The 16,456-nt window shown below is 35.4% G+C and overlaps 1 protein-coding gene across 4 annotated transcripts in view; it reads left to right on the top strand.

The window, feature by feature from the left end:
* DGLUCY (D-glutamate cyclase) overlaps positions 1-14,103 on the top strand; it is a 43,133-nt gene extending 29,030 nt beyond the window's left edge. For 2 of the 4 annotated variants that reach the window (XM_032188374.1, XM_032188373.1), the window contains 4 exons: positions 1,434-1,582; positions 5,685-5,804; positions 7,381-7,532; positions 12,718-14,103. In XM_032188374.1, the coding sequence (XP_032044265.1) occupies positions 1,434-1,582; positions 5,685-5,804; positions 7,381-7,532; positions 12,718-12,861 (565 nt within the window). In that variant the 3' untranslated portion in view covers positions 12,862-14,103. Of the gene's footprint in view, positions 1-1,433; positions 1,583-5,684; positions 5,805-7,380; positions 7,533-9,935; positions 10,610-10,749; positions 10,946-12,717 lie in introns of those variants that run through there. The other 2 variants (XM_032188375.1, XM_032188376.1) reach the window with 2 other exon arrangements.
* Positions 14,104-16,456: the final 2,353 nt, after the last annotated feature.

Below are 16,456 nucleotides of genomic sequence, written 5' to 3'. Positions count from 1 at the left end.
ATAATACATATGTTTTTTCCCAGTTTTTAAATCAGCATAAAAATTAGGATGCAGAGAGGTAGAGTCAGTTAAGGAGCTGGGAAAAGAATTTGTTTGGTTTCTACAGCTTTGGCTCATGTTTGACAACTGGGAAATTGGATCTGACTTAAAAACAGTTGAGATTTACTAATACTGCAAAAGTGATTGTCCTATTGTCTTTAGGCAGACAAAACCAAAGTTATAGAAGTATGCATGCACTTCTGAATATTGAGTTAAACAGTTTGCATACGTGGTGTCCAGTGTAAAATGTTGTGCAGAAATTCAGATTTGTACAAGTGCATGATTAAGGTTAAAGCACTGAAAAATACATTTCATTACTTAGTAAGCAACTTATGTTTCCTTTAAATAGGCATATATTGTTCATTTTTATTGATCTTTCCCTGTACAGCATTTCAATGCTGTTGCCTTCCATTTGTTCTTCTTAATAAAAAGATCTTTCACTCTGGTATTTGCTTCACCAATGTATTGGTTGGCATATGCTCTAAGTTCAGCATGATACCGTCTTGAGTTTTTATGTAATGTTTTAAAAGCATTTTTTATAGCTATGCATCATTCAATTACAGCCAGTTTCTATTTCAATTGATCCCACAATTCCAATAAGCTAAAGTAAGTGTTTCTTTAAAGTAGACAACTACACTGTTTGAGGTCTCCTGAGTCACTGTAGATACCCACACACAAAAACATGAAGTAATTCAAAAGAATTAGTAACCTCTTGACAGCAGAATTGGAGAAATGAAAGAAAAATGACTTAATTCTAACATACAGTGGCAGAGCTGAGTACTAAAATTCTGCTTAAAGCATTGGACATCTGCAGTACATCTGTGTACTTTTGTAGCTAGCAAAACAAGCATGGACTTTAAAAATAAAAAAAATCTCTCAAATCCACAGCCCCAAGATCTGAAGATCCAAACCAAAAAACTCCCTAACTAGATGCAAGTGAACATTTTCCAAACAATATTATTTAAGCAGAGACTACATTTACACCAACAAGGACTTACATCATCAATAAGTAGACACTTTTTTGTTCTACTTGAAAACACAAGTTTTATACTGTGAGATATTATATAGTTTAACACGAAAAAGAGCAAGCCCAGATGGCTGATCCAAAGGATTACTGCTTAGGAAGATATCAGGAACTTCCCTATTTGTTGGTGGCAAACGTGGTTTGATGAAGTTACACTAAAGCTATAAAGAAACTAGACTAACCTTTGAAAAAGAACTATGGAGAACTGCAAGTAGAAACAGCAATTCAGTATCCAAGTTTTACCTTACATCACAAATACTCAAAGAGTAGAACCAAGTACAACAGGAGAAGTACCCAACACAAGACTATTATAGGTGAGAATCAAAGATTTGACTCCATTCTTCTGTTCTTTTACTCTGTCTCTAACCAGATTTGATCACCTGATAGCAATAGAGCGTGCTGGAATGGCTGCTGATGGCAATTACTACAATGCCAGGAAAGTTAATATTAAACATCTAGTGGATCCCATAGATGACCTATTTTTAGCTGCACAAACCATTCCAGGAGTCACAACAACAGGTATGACTGCATTATGGTCTCAGAAGCAAGAAAAGCACAAAACAGAAACTCCTACTTACTGGAAGTGCTGCAGATCAGGAGGCAGGTGCTGAGTAATTGCTTGAGGACTACAGCTGTTTCTCTTGGTTGAATTTAAAGGGAGGGTCGCTAGAGAAAAATTACAGATTTTTATGAAAGGGTGCTCACATCCAAAAAAAATTATGGAGGAGTTGAATTCGAAGTTATTTAAAGACAAATACTTAAGCTTCGATGTGTATATTATCTATATGTGAGTGTGCATACATATGCTCCCCTAAATGTAGGTTTTGACAGTGACATCTGTACATTCTGTATTTTGCATGTGAAAGGCAGCATAGAAATACTGCAGTCATTTTTATAGTTGTTATACCTGCATTAAAAGAGCAGTCTGGACAGAACATTCACTTATGTTGCAATTGATGATGGATTCTCTTGACCAGGGATATCATAGCTGCATCTAGTATAATAGGCCCTTCTCTAAGAAAATGTGAGCATAAAATAATGATCTTTAAAGGAGTACATTGTCCTTCCTACCAAAACTACATTAGCATCAACTAATAAATCTAAAGATCTTTTGTCAATACAGTGCTCCTCTCTTTTGTCAATAGTCCTCTTTTTTTTTTTTTTTTTTTTTCTTCCAAAAACCCTAGTTGTATCTGGCTTTGTAAGAATATGCCAAAGATCAAGGATTCCTGGGTGTATATATATGAAGTGTTGTATAAAGTTCTTGTATAAACAAATGCTTCCTGCTGCATTGTGTGGCCCAAAATGGAGTTAGGAGATACGTGATCTATATAAACATTTGAAACAAAATTAGACATAAAGTGTCCATGCAAGGCTGATTTCAGTCGCATTAGAACATGGTTGCTGGTCTGGCCTTTTTTCTTTTTGCTGTGCTGTGGACTCACTCCTAAGTATCACCAAAGGCACTGAAACTCTGACTTCTTAACAATTATGTCTTTCATATGTTTCCAGAGAGTGTAGAGCACTCCTGCAGAGATAATGCATAGTCTGGTCGCAGTGTATTGGAATCTTATTTAAAAGCTGTGTAGCAGTAGAGTTCACAGGTATTTTTTGTACCATCTTAAAATTTGCAATACATTTTATTCAGATTTAATGAAAATATTTGCCCTGTTCCTAAGGAGTAACATTCAACGTTCAAAAAGAAGCACTCTAGATGGCACTCTGTTGGCAATCAGCAGAGAAGCTGAAGATTTGACTGAGTAAGGATAGAATAATGTCTTTCATAAAGATGTTGAGCAAAATGCCTGAGAACTTTATCTGCTGCAGTTAATTTCAATTACCTTATCCCTGATTTTAAGTTAACTTGGATAACTTTGTATACTAGAAATGGATACTAAAAAGATAGAGTTTTCGGTATTGCAGAAGTCTTTGCACTGTGTCAGTAGGTAGAGAAGGGAAAGAGTAGAACGTATGTTACATGTTGATTAATTGTCAGATTTTTCATTGAAAAGTAGAAGTTTAAAAAAATCTGATGTAGGAGTCTGACCACAGACAAATCATGAACAATGCCTACAATTTCATGGAGTAATATCATAAAAAATGTGATTTTAAGTGCAACCTTCAGGAATATACAAAGCAGAGACTTTCAGGAATATACAAAATAAGAAGACATGAAACAGTGAAGGTGGAAGGAGTCATTTCCATGAAAAGTTGAAATAAAAGATTGAGATGTTACCAAAACCACATGATAATTTTCTCAGCTGTCATACAATTGACATAATTATATATGCTTTTTGAAGACCTGCATTAAAAAAAAAAAAAATCACATTCAATTTCCCTTTCACACAAATGATTTTTAGTACAGAAGACTGGCATTTTCTGCATTTTTCAGGAATTCAGTTTCAGAAACTAATGTAGTCAGCAAAAGCTTATGCAGAAGATATGACAAAACTGTATTTCCTCTGCCTGTAAAGCACTCAGGCCTTTAGGAGAAGAAATTTCTCCTTTTCTATTTTCAGATATGCATTTGAGATTTCTGCAGTGGGATGAGATGAACTGAATGTTTGAAGGGTCCGTGTCTCTCTGCTGACTTTCAAAGAAGTCTAACTGACTAGCTCATATGTACACAACTGTTTTGTCAGGTGAATCTCAGTCTGGAAAACCTATAAGAAAGTGTTGTCCTCTGTAAAAGAGGAAGAAGAAAACAGATGGTGCATGAAATTGTTCGATGTGGAAAGATGTGATGTTTTCTTCCCAGTGAAATGCAAATGGGTTCCATCCAAAGCAGTAGATCTACCAACTGTTAACCAATGTTATCTTTCACTGCTAAAGAAACTGTTGATTGTCCTTAAAGACAGAGTTCGTTTTAACCCCTTTAAAGATCAAGAGCAGAATTTTGAATATACCAAAATATCAAAACATGGATTCTTACAAAACAGTAATAACTGCCCTATTTATATATGATGAATGGTGCACCATGATTATGTCATTTGCTACATGAAACTTACTATCAACCAAACAGATTTTAGAAGGCACCATTAAATCCCAACACTGAAATAAACACGAGCAGTTTATTAAAGCAGACAATTCTAAGCAAAAAGAAAGGTTACCTGTTTCATGGCAAAACAATAAGCACTCATGAAAAATATGTGTCAAGCTTTACATGTTCGCCAACAGATTATGCCTGTTTTGTAAAATAATTAAAAAAAAAAAGTTGCCATATTCACCAACAGATTATGCCTGTTTTGTAAAATAAATTAAAAAAAAAAAAAAAAAGTTGCTTTAGGTTTAGCCATGAAAATCCTTTACAGTCATTTGGTTGTGTGTCACTCTGTTACGCTCACCTTGACTCTACAGACTTTGGGATCTAAATACGAAACTGCTACTGAGAAATAACTTTGAATTTCACTTACATAAGAAGTTTATTATAGAGTTATGTGAGACATTTATGCAGTTAGTAAACATGTTAAATTTATCAATTTTCATCACTTAAAGTGTAAATTATAAATACTGTAATTTCTCTCTGTAATTTTTGTAACACATACTATGCAGAACAGCCTTATTTCAAATTCAAATGCCATACATTACAGTAAGGATTTGGAGCTCTTCACTGTGCTAGAAATTGATGTTCTTTTTCACAAACATTAACTAGGATAAACTTGAGAAGAAGCAATTTAAACTAACAGGTAAAAGAGAATTTAAATTTCCATTTAAATAATTGGATTTTTTTTGCCTTTTTTTTTTAATATACTGGTAAGAGACTAAAGGAAGTTCTTAAGTTGATAGTTTGTGTTATCCTGATCTCCAGGTTTCTGAGTGACACCTTACAATCTAATGTTCCAAATATAATGTTGCCCAGAATGTTTCTGAAATAACATAGGTCCCATTGATTTTACTGAAATCATTGATGTTCTTGATTTCTGGAAGACAAATATACAGCATTTCTACTTGACCAACAAAAATCGAGATTTCACCCTCTGAATATACAAACACTTTAAAAAAAAATGCTATTTTTTTCATATATTTTTTTTAAAAAAGGTAATGTTACACAGCATTGAGCTCTTTGTATACATTGCCGGTGCAGTAAGTTGTTCTTTTTGAAAATAACTATATATTTTCTTGCATATCTTTCTGCAATAGTTACTACTTTTCATCTCTCTTTTTTTTTTCTCTTAAATTTCAGAGCAAGACTAACTTTTCTCTGTTTGATTTGCTGTAGAATTGTAGGCTATTTTTTCAAGTTTATTTTGTATTTATTTTCTATCTTCTTTCTTTATCTGTACTAATTTACTTGTGATAATGCATTATGTAGAACACTTGTTTAAGTTTACTGTCTTTAGTTCTGTCTGCAGTTCCTAAATGCTTGATAATTTTGTTTTCTTTTACCTGCACTAGTACAGCATGCACTGTATATACACTAACAGGTTAGCATGCGGTAATGTGATGCTTTCAGCATTTGTTTCATGATCTTATGTTTATAGATACTTCTGATGAAAATACAAATCATCTCATATGGAGCTATGAACTGTCACAGAGACTTGGGAAAGACACTGGCTGCTTTATAAATGGATTGTTAGCTATATGCTGGCTTCATACTCATTTGATCTCTTTTTTAATAAAGGTGTTGGAGATGGAGGAAATGAATTAGGAATGGGCAAAGTAAAAGAAGCTGTAAAGAAGCACATAAAAAATGGAAATACTATAGCCTGTGATGTTGAAGCTGATTTTACCGTTGTAGCTGGTAAGGGAATATTGGGGTGTGGGAAAGTTGATGTTGCAAAGAGAACTGAAAAGGAAACACCTGACTTTCCAACTAATTTATATTGGCCCTTTCATTGTATGATCAAGTCATCACTAACAAACAAACCTGTCTCTGTATTTTGTCCATTACTTGAATAATTAAGATTCTACTGTTCTAGCAGGAATGACTGAAAGTTGAGGATGCTCAGTCAAGAAAGAGCATTTCATCGGAAACAGTTGGGCAAATCCTGAATAATCTTGAAAAAATCACATAGTAAATAAAACAGGGAAGGCTGCAGAAGTGATCTATCTGGGATTTTTTTTAATAGTCTATGCACATATGAATTTTCAGTATAACTGATAAAATTCTGTGGGTGTGACCCTGTCAGGCCTAAATCAGCCATATTGCACTTACATGAGATGATAAATTCTTTCAGCAGCCACTCCAAGACATAAGTACATTCTTAATATACAACATAAGTTGGATGTTATAGCTCAAAATTCTCTTCTGCTGTAACATCTTAACAAGCATTAAATATAATTTATTGCAAGATTAGCTCAGCAAGGACGAATTTATGAAGTGAATGGGCCATATTGTACTCGAGCTCAAGTTTCTAACCTAAGTTAGAGCACCTGTGTTTCTAACACTGCTGATACTAGAACAGCAATTTTGAGGGGAGAAATGGGATTGTGGTGATAATTATATCTAATTCTTATGACTTAATCTACATGTTGCTTACAGTCACTGTTTTGGAAATTCTGGTGATTTTTACCTTGAAAGCAACTGTCACGCCCAGACCCTGCACAGGCAAGTGAGGGGAATATTTAGACGTTTGTGTGGAAAATTACATGCACTGAAACAACCTCCACACTTTAGAAAATCTGTCTGTTCTACATCTCTGGTAAAGGTGCCAGGCAGCAGAGATAACTTCCCACAGCAAGTTTCAAATCTAACATTCTCCAATATAGCCTTGACAAAGAAGTGGTCAAACAAGAGTGTGTGGAGTGATTTAGTCACAGCATGCAGACAATTCACGGATATTAACTACATTAGAACGTCTTTCTGTATACAATACTTAAACAAAGGACACATCATTGAGACACAATTAATTTCACCTGAACTTCATGTCTGATAAAGTAACTGAACCCTTTAATCCATCATCATCTGTGACCAAAAAGGGACTCTCTAGAATGGTACAGCGTTCTACCATAAAATCTGACTTCAGTGAAAATTTACATGGTTTAGGATATCAAAAATCTCCTACCTCTGTATCATCAACAGCAAAAGACACCAAGCTATTACATAGTTCTTCAAAAGTTCATGGATTTCATAGTAAGGGAAACCTGCAGAAATTTAATCTGAAATACTAATAAAAATATTTTAATATCTTAAGGAATTGCATATTTCTAAAAGTTCCAAATTGATGTCAACAGTTAATTCATATCACAGTTCCATTTCAGAATCACTGCATGACTCATCTGTAAGTGCCCTATGACTTATGAAGGTTAGGTATGTTTGCAATAACTGTCATTTATTTTTTTTAACACTTTGGTTTCATGGTGACTTTCTTTTACAGGTGTCTCTAACTGGGGAGGCTATGCCATTGCATGTGCTTTGTATATTCTCAGCACCTGTGAAATACATGATCGCTACCTGAGGAAAGCTGTGGGGTTTCCACAATTACTGAAGAAGAAGATCTGGTTATCTGCACTCCCATCAGTTACAAAGGTAATTTCCAGAGGGCCAGGGAGTTTTGACTTGCTCATGGGTAGATGGAATCAGCCACTAAATCGTGCCCAGTCACTGCTTTCACATGGTCTTTTGGTGACTTTGGGGAATTCCTGGTTAACCAGCATCCACACTGTATTTAGACTATCCTGTAAAGGGTTCAGAACATTATGAATGTAAAAAGCTTCAAGGATAAATTTATTCCTGTGTTGTGACTTCAAGTGCAAAATCATGCTACAATTTTCTGAGAAGTGCAAGAAATCCTGTTTACTAAAATTAACCGGTTTTGTATAAGAAAATGGTCAGTTTTAGTGGCTGTCAGACTCTCTTCACCAGCACTACATCTACTTTAAAATATGTGGGGCTCTTACTTCTCCAGTCACCAGCTGTTTGAGATCTGTGAATGCTTGGGACAAAATCAGTTTGTATAACTAGAGGCTTCAGTAGAAAAAAATCTTACGTTCTACTACTAACTCCTTCCAAAATGCACTGCCACTGTGGTCTATCTTGAAATACAATCTTAGCTCCCTCATAAATATGAGTATGCTACTAAAAATAGAGGTTTTCATTGTGATGTTTGATAATGAAGTTAAATTTGGAGATCTGCAAAAATTTTGCATTAAAATTACTACAAAATTTTTATATATTAAAAAAACTATTTTTTGTCCTTAAACCTTGTTAGAGTTTCACCAGTTTTTTGTTTGTTTGTTTGTTTTATGTAAAGGTCTAAAAGCTTCTGTAGTAGTTGAGCCCAGAGGTCCATTTGGCTCAGTCTCCTGTCTTTGGCAGGGGGCAGTAGCAGATGCTTAGGATGGAGTGTAGAATCAGATCGTTATGGACTTACAATTCCCAGCACCAGGGAGTTACAAGTTAGAGGCTTGTAGCAGACCACTCCGATTAACATCCAGTAAAAGATTAAATCCTGATGGTAGTCTCAATTGTTTGTGACACATTTGATAACTTGGCCTCCGTTTTGTCTTTGAGATTTTGAAGGAAGTGCTCTTGCTTTAAACCCGTTCTATTACCTTGTACTGTGAGGCAGAGTGATTAAAATTCCTTGTTCATTTCCTTAGCAGCACTCATGATTCTTACAAATCTCTGTTGTATTCTTTAGAAATCTTTCTTCCAAAACTAAAAGTCACAATCCTAATTACTGAAGCCACTCCATATTTCTGATCGTTCTACATTTCTTAGTTATGTTAGAACCTTTCTATAATTAAGTTTGAATATTTCTGAACTAAAGATGGAGAAAGACTTGCAGAGCAATATTTTTAAATGCATTTTGACTAATGGAACTCTGAACACTGTGATATGCTGGGAATGCACAGGTTCCACACTGAGAAAAAGTAAAATAACTAAGAGGGATGAGAACTGATATGTGAGCATCCTGCTAATCACATGGCTCTATTTTTAACTTGGCTGTGTTAAAAAATATATGCAGTGATCAAGTAAGGATTGTTCCACCATATTTATAATAACTGAGGAAATTCAAATCAGTTTTATTGGCAGAGTACTTCTATAGAGACTTGGAAAAAACACAGTATTGTTTGTGACCTCCAGGAATGCTAAGCAAAGTGTAATCCATCCAGCATAGATACTGTCTGCAACACTGAAATATTTCTACTGAGATGACAGTGTGTTTGGCCTGAAATTCCAACACAGTAGTGTAGAGTAGGTCATACTTTGTAGTTGTTGCTGGTTTGATTTTTCATATAAAGAACATAAAACTGAAACTGATCCCAGCCGTTAGCTTAGCCATATATACTTACCCTTTGACTTCTGTGTGACATGTAAGACAGCTCCAACATTAATTAATTTTTCCCTTTTGATTTTTTTGACTCACATCTACTTGTTTTCCCTTTGAATTTACATATCCAAAAAACTATGATCAAAATTCCTGGTAACAAGATACAGCAATTAAATGTGATACTGTATACAGGAAATCCTTGCTTTTATTTTACTAAGTTATACAGCTGGCGATATTGATAATGATCCAATAATGAGCTGCTGAAAGTTCAACACTAAAATCTATTGAGATAAAATTAATGGCAACAGTTTTGTGGGAAGAAAGAAAATGACAAATCTTCTGACAAGAGGAGATTATATCTTTAATTATAAATCATAGAACAGTAAACAGCGCAGAAGATTTCCTGAGCTTGAATACATTAGTGTTCACATACTCCATTAGAATAAAATAAAACATCAGACCATTTATGGTTTACATGGCTACTTTCTGCCCAGTACAGCTTCTTTTAATGCTGTAATAATTACCCTAGTAAGATAAAAAGCGCCACCATACCCACCTCAGTGTTAATATTTGTGTGGTTGTAATTGGAAAGAAGACATTTGAGTAAGTGCCTAAGTACCAAACAGCTTTCTTATCACATTTTATTTTTCTTCCAGAAATGGCATTCTTTCCATGAAACCCATAGATCATAATTACTAAATTAAGAAGACTTCCCCTGAAGTATAAAGGTTTTCTCCAGCCTCACATTAAAGCAGTATCAGGGTTGCAATGCCACAGTTCTGGGTTTTGTTACATTCTCCATTTCTGCTCAACAAAATACTAAGATTTTTCTCAATGCATGACTTATTCTTTACATATATTTTAATAAGAGATACTGAGAAGCATTTGGTCATTGCTGACACCTTGATCAGTAAGAAATAATTGATCTAAATCGTCTTTACCTACTTTTCAGGTGTGGAGTTGAATCAAGATTGTGTCAGTTAATCCGATGCTGGTTTGATTTTGAACATAGTGTAAATTGTGTATGTTTCACAAGTGCAACCAGTAATGTTTGATGAGAGAATACAGGCATAGTTATTTAATATTAAGCCTGTTTTCCCCATGTAAGCAGACCAAAGAGCTCTAGCCTGTAAATATATAGGAAAAACAATTCAAAATAAGAAATGAAATTTTGCTTATCCAATTCGTGTGTCTCTTTTGTGACATGGGAGATATAATTTGCCACTTTGCATATAGATACTCAGTGCCAAGACAAAATCTCTCTTTGCAGAAAGATCAGATGCTTCTATTTGCATTCATATATTCATATGTATCATCATGCATGATATAAGGTGCTGATAAATGACAATGTAGTGCTTTTTATGCTAAGAGTGTCTTCAGGTAATTTCCTTAAATAGCTGTATCATTGCTGTATTGTTACACGATGTCAAGACTGACACCATGTAACTATAGCTATTTTTTCTTTAATAGAAAAAGAGTGGCTCATTTCACTTTGTTACAGCTAAGATCTAGGATGCATTACCAGGAAATATAAAATGTTTATATGGAGTGCATTCAAAAAGCAGGTTTCCAAGTTATACTGAATTCTCTGCTAAACAACCATGTAAGGTATGTTTTGATTCTGTCAGAAATGTTAATATTTTGGCCATATACAATTGTATGTAAAATACAACCATATTACGTATAAATTCAGATCTAAAGCTACTATATTCTATATGGTTTAGAAGTCTTCCTAGAAATGAAATAAAAAAAATAAAGCAAAACAACATATTTTCTGTTATATAGATAACATAGACGTTAGAAAACAAATATATAAAACATTAGACATTTTGACATTGCAATGTTTTGGTCATTCATCTGTGTCCAGGATATAAAGGACTTTGTTAATGCTTTTGTAGGGAATATCAAACAAAAAAGTATTTGAACCTATAGAGCTGTCTGTCAAGGACACTGGTAGAGCTTCATATGGTAGTAGCGATTTCCATCAAAGCAGGGTCTCACATAACTGGAAGTAAAACAGACCAAAGACCAGAAGAGGCATTCTTAGAAAGAAGGCATTCATAGAAAGAAAAGTTACTCTTGAGGAAGGAAGAAAAAAATATATGTATATGATTACATCAAGGTATTATGTAAGTTACGTGAGAGGAGGGGTGGAGGGAAGCAAAGATGTGAGTAGGCTTTTTATTCTTCTTAGATTTTTATTAACAAAATTTGAGGTTCAAATTATCTTCATATAAGGTCTTAGCATTTTCTGTAAAGAGTTTTAATACGTGTATTTCATGTCAAATGAAGAGAAGAGTATCTAGAATAATGGCATTTTGAATACCTCCAGAATTCTCAAAGATTACTGAACGAACAGACAATTTATGCACTGCTGCCTTGAAGGACTCTTTATTATAACCACCACGGTAAATGGAATGTGTAAGCTTCATTGAAATTCAACAGGAGGTTAAAAATTTCACAAAAGGAAGAGGTTTCTAAGTTCTGAGATTCTGGGAAATTTCACAAAACTGATTACTGGGGAGAAGAGAGAGGGGTCTCTTCTTTAATGCTGCTACTGAGGCTGTGGCTTTTCAGAAAAAACCTTTTGGGAAGGGACAAAACAGCTACACATATGTCCGTTAGAAACCAGGCTGTTCCAATTTCACTGTTGACATAAGTAGTGTTTTTTCAGAGCTGATTTTATCCCATCTTTTCTTCTCACAATGCTAACTGGCCCATAGGTCACAATCGAGGATTTTGATCCCTCTGTGTACTTCAACAGTTCAATCTGGAACATGCTTTATATCTGCTTATACCACTGTTTAGCAAGAAAATAACAGTTATAAACACAAAATTGAGTTTGCAGTTCAAAACAAAGGAAATTAGACATTACTTCAAAGAATTCCAGGAAAGAGCAACTTCAGGTTTGTATTCCCCCCCCCCCCCCCCCCCCCCGATTCCTTTCTTAAGGGACCAGAATTCTCATAAAATCAATAGAAAAAGAGGATAGAGAGCAAAAGGCATGTAGTCATCACAGAATACTCAGGGAAGAAAGTGATTGTGCAGCCCAGTGAGGTTCTCTTGTTAGCCTTCTTCCCTGACATACCCTTTTCCTCCTCTGTACTTTTTCTTTAAAAATGCATCTGCAGCTTGTTGCTCTGCTAGGGAAACAACAGGTAGTTTTCTGAGGTACTTCAGGTGGAGGTTCCTCTGATTCACATCTGTGCAATACAGGAACTTGAAATCAGGCACTCAGCATCGAGGGACTTGAAATCAGGCAGACACCAACGTGCTGTTTGAGGGAGTGTAGAGAAGAAAAATGGTGTTCACGAACTGCTATCCAAAATAAATACGGAGGGTGAGGTCAGAGTCTCCCTAGGTTTAAAACAAAGATCTTGATGAATGTTTCTTTCTGATTTGGGATATTAATTATGTCATATTCCTTTATCTTTTAAGGAAGAAAAGCTTCTGAAAGCACTTGTGCAGCACAGGGTCCGCAGTGGAAAAACTGCCAGTCTAGAAATGGAAGTGGACGGGCTGCCCTTCTATGACACTCACTCGCTAATGATTGAGAAGCTGCTGCAAGAGCTGAAGCAGTAACTGCCCCACAAGATTTCCAAATCAGGAGTTGCTCCTATTTTCTTATTTCCTAGGCTTTTTCTGATCTTTTTTTACCTTGTAAGAGATGAGTCTCTGTCTCTTAAGTACTGGACTTTTCATCTCTGGTGTCTTGCCCATGCACAACCTGTTATTATTGTCCTAATATTTTGGTGAAGCAGGAAGGAGATACCATAATGATTTGGTCTACCTTTCTTTTCTGTAATTTCATAATGGATATTAAATGATATTATATACTAGGAGGTGATCTGGCTTTTACGAAGAAAAGTTGTCATTAAAATGAAGCATGATTGCATTGCTGTTCCTGTTTTACTAACCTTGTAACTGCAACAGGAAGTAACTCTTGTAACAACTTGGATTTAAAAATACTTTGTGGTGGGGAAGACAGCTGCAGCGGAGTATTCAAAAGAAAACAAAACAGTAAGTGTTACAGCAGTAAAAGTTGTTAAATACAGCTCCCTTGCACACTTCTTCCTCTAATACTGTTTTCTTGCAGCAGTGGGTCATTTGTGGAAGTGCGAGGAGACAAGGGGAGGGCTGCAACGAAAATAAGGGCAGCCCTGCAGACTTGCCATGTCAAGGGTAGGCTGCACTGTTTGCCTCCTTCATATCGGTAGTTCACCATTTATAAAAGGTTTAACATTTTGTCTCTTTCTGGGTAATACAGAAATACTGTAAATTTTTAATTCTTAAAAATAGGATACCCTAAATGAGTTCAATCCATAGTGATTAAAAATAACGCTTAGAACTTTAATTTCTGATTGTGCTTTAAGAACATTTGCATTCCGTATAAAATAATGTAAATGAATATTTAAATAAATTCCAGTTATAGAAATACAGGTCTTGATGAGACTGAGTGAAGAAAAATTAAATTACATCTCAAAGGCCTACTGACAGTGAACCAGTACATGACAAACAGGTGTGAACTGCGCCTGACTTACGTCATTGAAAGCTGTGCTACTACCTCAACTCAAGGTGAGCATCTGGGCTGAAGATGTGCTAGTTGTCAGTCCTCACAGCAGGAAGGACAGGCTCTGTTTTGCACTGCACCTCTCAGGCACTGATGCTTTACCTGTCATAAAATGATTATAATGGTACAAAAGGAGAGCACCAAGCTATTGTGCTTCAACAGCATCCAAATGGCAGTTCTGTTTGCCCATTGTTTTCCAAAGGACAGTATTTCAACTGCTAGCAATGTCTTATATCTATTATTCTTTCTGGCAAGTGAGGTTTCTTTTTTTTTTTTTTTTTTTTTTTTTTCCCTTCTTATCTAAGACAAATATGTAACGCTTTGAGAATAAGAAAAATCACTTTGTACCACAAACACCAGCATTCTTAGAACATTAATCTTCTGATTTCCTTGAGGATACACAGCCTGTAAAGATCTACAACAGTTGAACATGTATGAGAGAAAATCTTAACACCAGAATGCTGACAGACAGTCAGATTTGCCAAAGGTTCCAATGGATAATTTATGGCTCAGTCTTATTTTTTATTTTTTTTTGATTAATTTTACTTAAAACCTTTTTGAAGGACACTGTGGTGAAACTGTCTCACAATTAGAAAATAGCTCCTTTAGCAGTCTCCAAAATTATCTAAAACCATTAAGTAAGATGTTCAGTAAGAGTACTTGAGTGTTTTGTGTTTTGTTTTTTTTTTTGCCAAAGCCAGTAACCCCATAGGATCGCATACATTCATTGGTGCACAGAACCCACAAAATGAAGTTGATGTAATTTAAAGATACCTGTTCAGATAGAGTCATGTGATTTCTTTCTCTGTGTGCTACGTGCTTAGTGACCTGTTACGCTAACAGATGTACATTATTCTTTCCAAACACTGATTTTCATCAAATGAACTTGATTTGATAAACTTTTGTACTTTTCTTTCCAAAATATACGTTTTAACAGTCAGATTTTGTTAAGTATAAAATGTAATAAATTATTAGTCTTTTTCTCTAATGCGCATTTTAAAAATGCTTTCTCCTGTGCAGTCCCAAGCCCTGTATTTAATCCAATGCCAATATGTAACATATCTCTAGCAACCCTTGATTATGTTCGGGATGAAATAGAAAAGCTCTGAGGTTTACTTTCCTCCCATGGTGGTCGCAGTTCTGCAGCCTACGCCCAACCATTACAATGTAGGAATAGTTGATGAAATATTGACTTCGTGCTGGGGTGGGAGGGACAAGCAACCTTTCCCTCCCTGCCTGGTTGGCAGGTTAGATGATGATAACTGCAGCAGGGTGCTGGACTGTTTCCATCTGATTTAAACTGCAGCAGCTGACCAAAAGTTGACCACAACAAAGTACCAACATAACTAAGTCTTAATCTGTCAGACAGTATTTGCATGTAATGTGGTGTGCTCTGCATCCCAGCTAATTTAAACATGGGTGACTATAAAGAAGTAAAGCGTAAACAGGGCAACAAATGTTTTATCTTAGAACAAACCATGTGTGTGTCTTGCAGCATGTCAGGTCATGGGAGCCTGAGCAGTTGGCTGTGTTTTCAACAATGTACACGGATGGATTATGGCAGTCGGGAGTCCCTGCCTTCCAATCCAGCTGATACAGGCAGACTGGAGAGGCTGGAGGAAAGACTAACAGAAAGTAAAGCTAAACAGCACTGATAGTCAGAAGAAAAGTGCATGTAATAAAGTAATTAATCCAGCATGGTGAGTGGTCTAAGTATGAAGAAATGCAAAAGAATTAAACAAAGCAAATGTTAACCTAAGCAAACCTAATCCCCTCCTTAGAGTGGGGACATGAATCCTTTCTGTAAAAGCAGAGGAGAGGATCTGTAGTCTCACAAATAGAATCTTGTGAGCCAAAGCCATAGTATAGTTATTCCAAACACAAAATGAACGAATATAAAAAGAAAATAATAAAAACATTATTTATTAAACACATCACCTAATTACTTCTACTATTGCACTCTCAGGGTGGTTTCCAGAAAACTCTAAGAGCATGCTGCCTTTTAAAAATCACAGACAAGCGAGGCTGTGTACAGTGACATATTTGAGATACCAGGTATAGAAGGTCTGTCTGGACAATCTTTTGACATTAAAAAGAAACAAAAAAAAAAGTACTACTGCATGTTATCAACTCTGGGTTGCAGAGACAAAGGTGTTTCAAGAAATGCTTGAAATTATAGAATAAGTGAAAGGATGAGGTAATATTCATGGTGTAACAGTTATAGATATGAGAAATTATGATGAGATAACAAAGAAGAAACAGGATTCATTAGTAGAAAGAATATATATATAAAAAACACCCCACCAACAAAAAACTAGAGAGGACTTGGTTGTAGAAATACTATTACAGAGCACAACAACCTCATCTTTAATTATCTCCAGGTATTCCTGTACTTTGTTTCTGTCTAAACTAGAAAACATTATGGATCATTCTCACATCATATTTCTGATACTGTATTTACTGAACAATGACGAAAGCCTAAGCTATAATACCTATTAGTGAAAATAGAGTTTGAGCAGAATCCATTTAGGAGTTTCACTGACAAATCCACTATTATTTACCTGCATGGTGACACGAGAGACAAGATTTAGAAGGACACAGTCCAAA

The sequence above is a fragment of the Aythya fuligula genome, chromosome 5 (assembly GCF_009819795.1).
Source record: "Aythya fuligula isolate bAytFul2 chromosome 5, bAytFul2.pri, whole genome shotgun sequence".
Lineage (NCBI taxonomy): Eukaryota > Metazoa > Chordata > Aves > Anseriformes > Anatidae > Aythya > Aythya fuligula.
The sequence above is the reverse complement of the archived record's forward strand: the minus strand, read 5'-3'. Positions and strand labels throughout refer to the sequence as shown.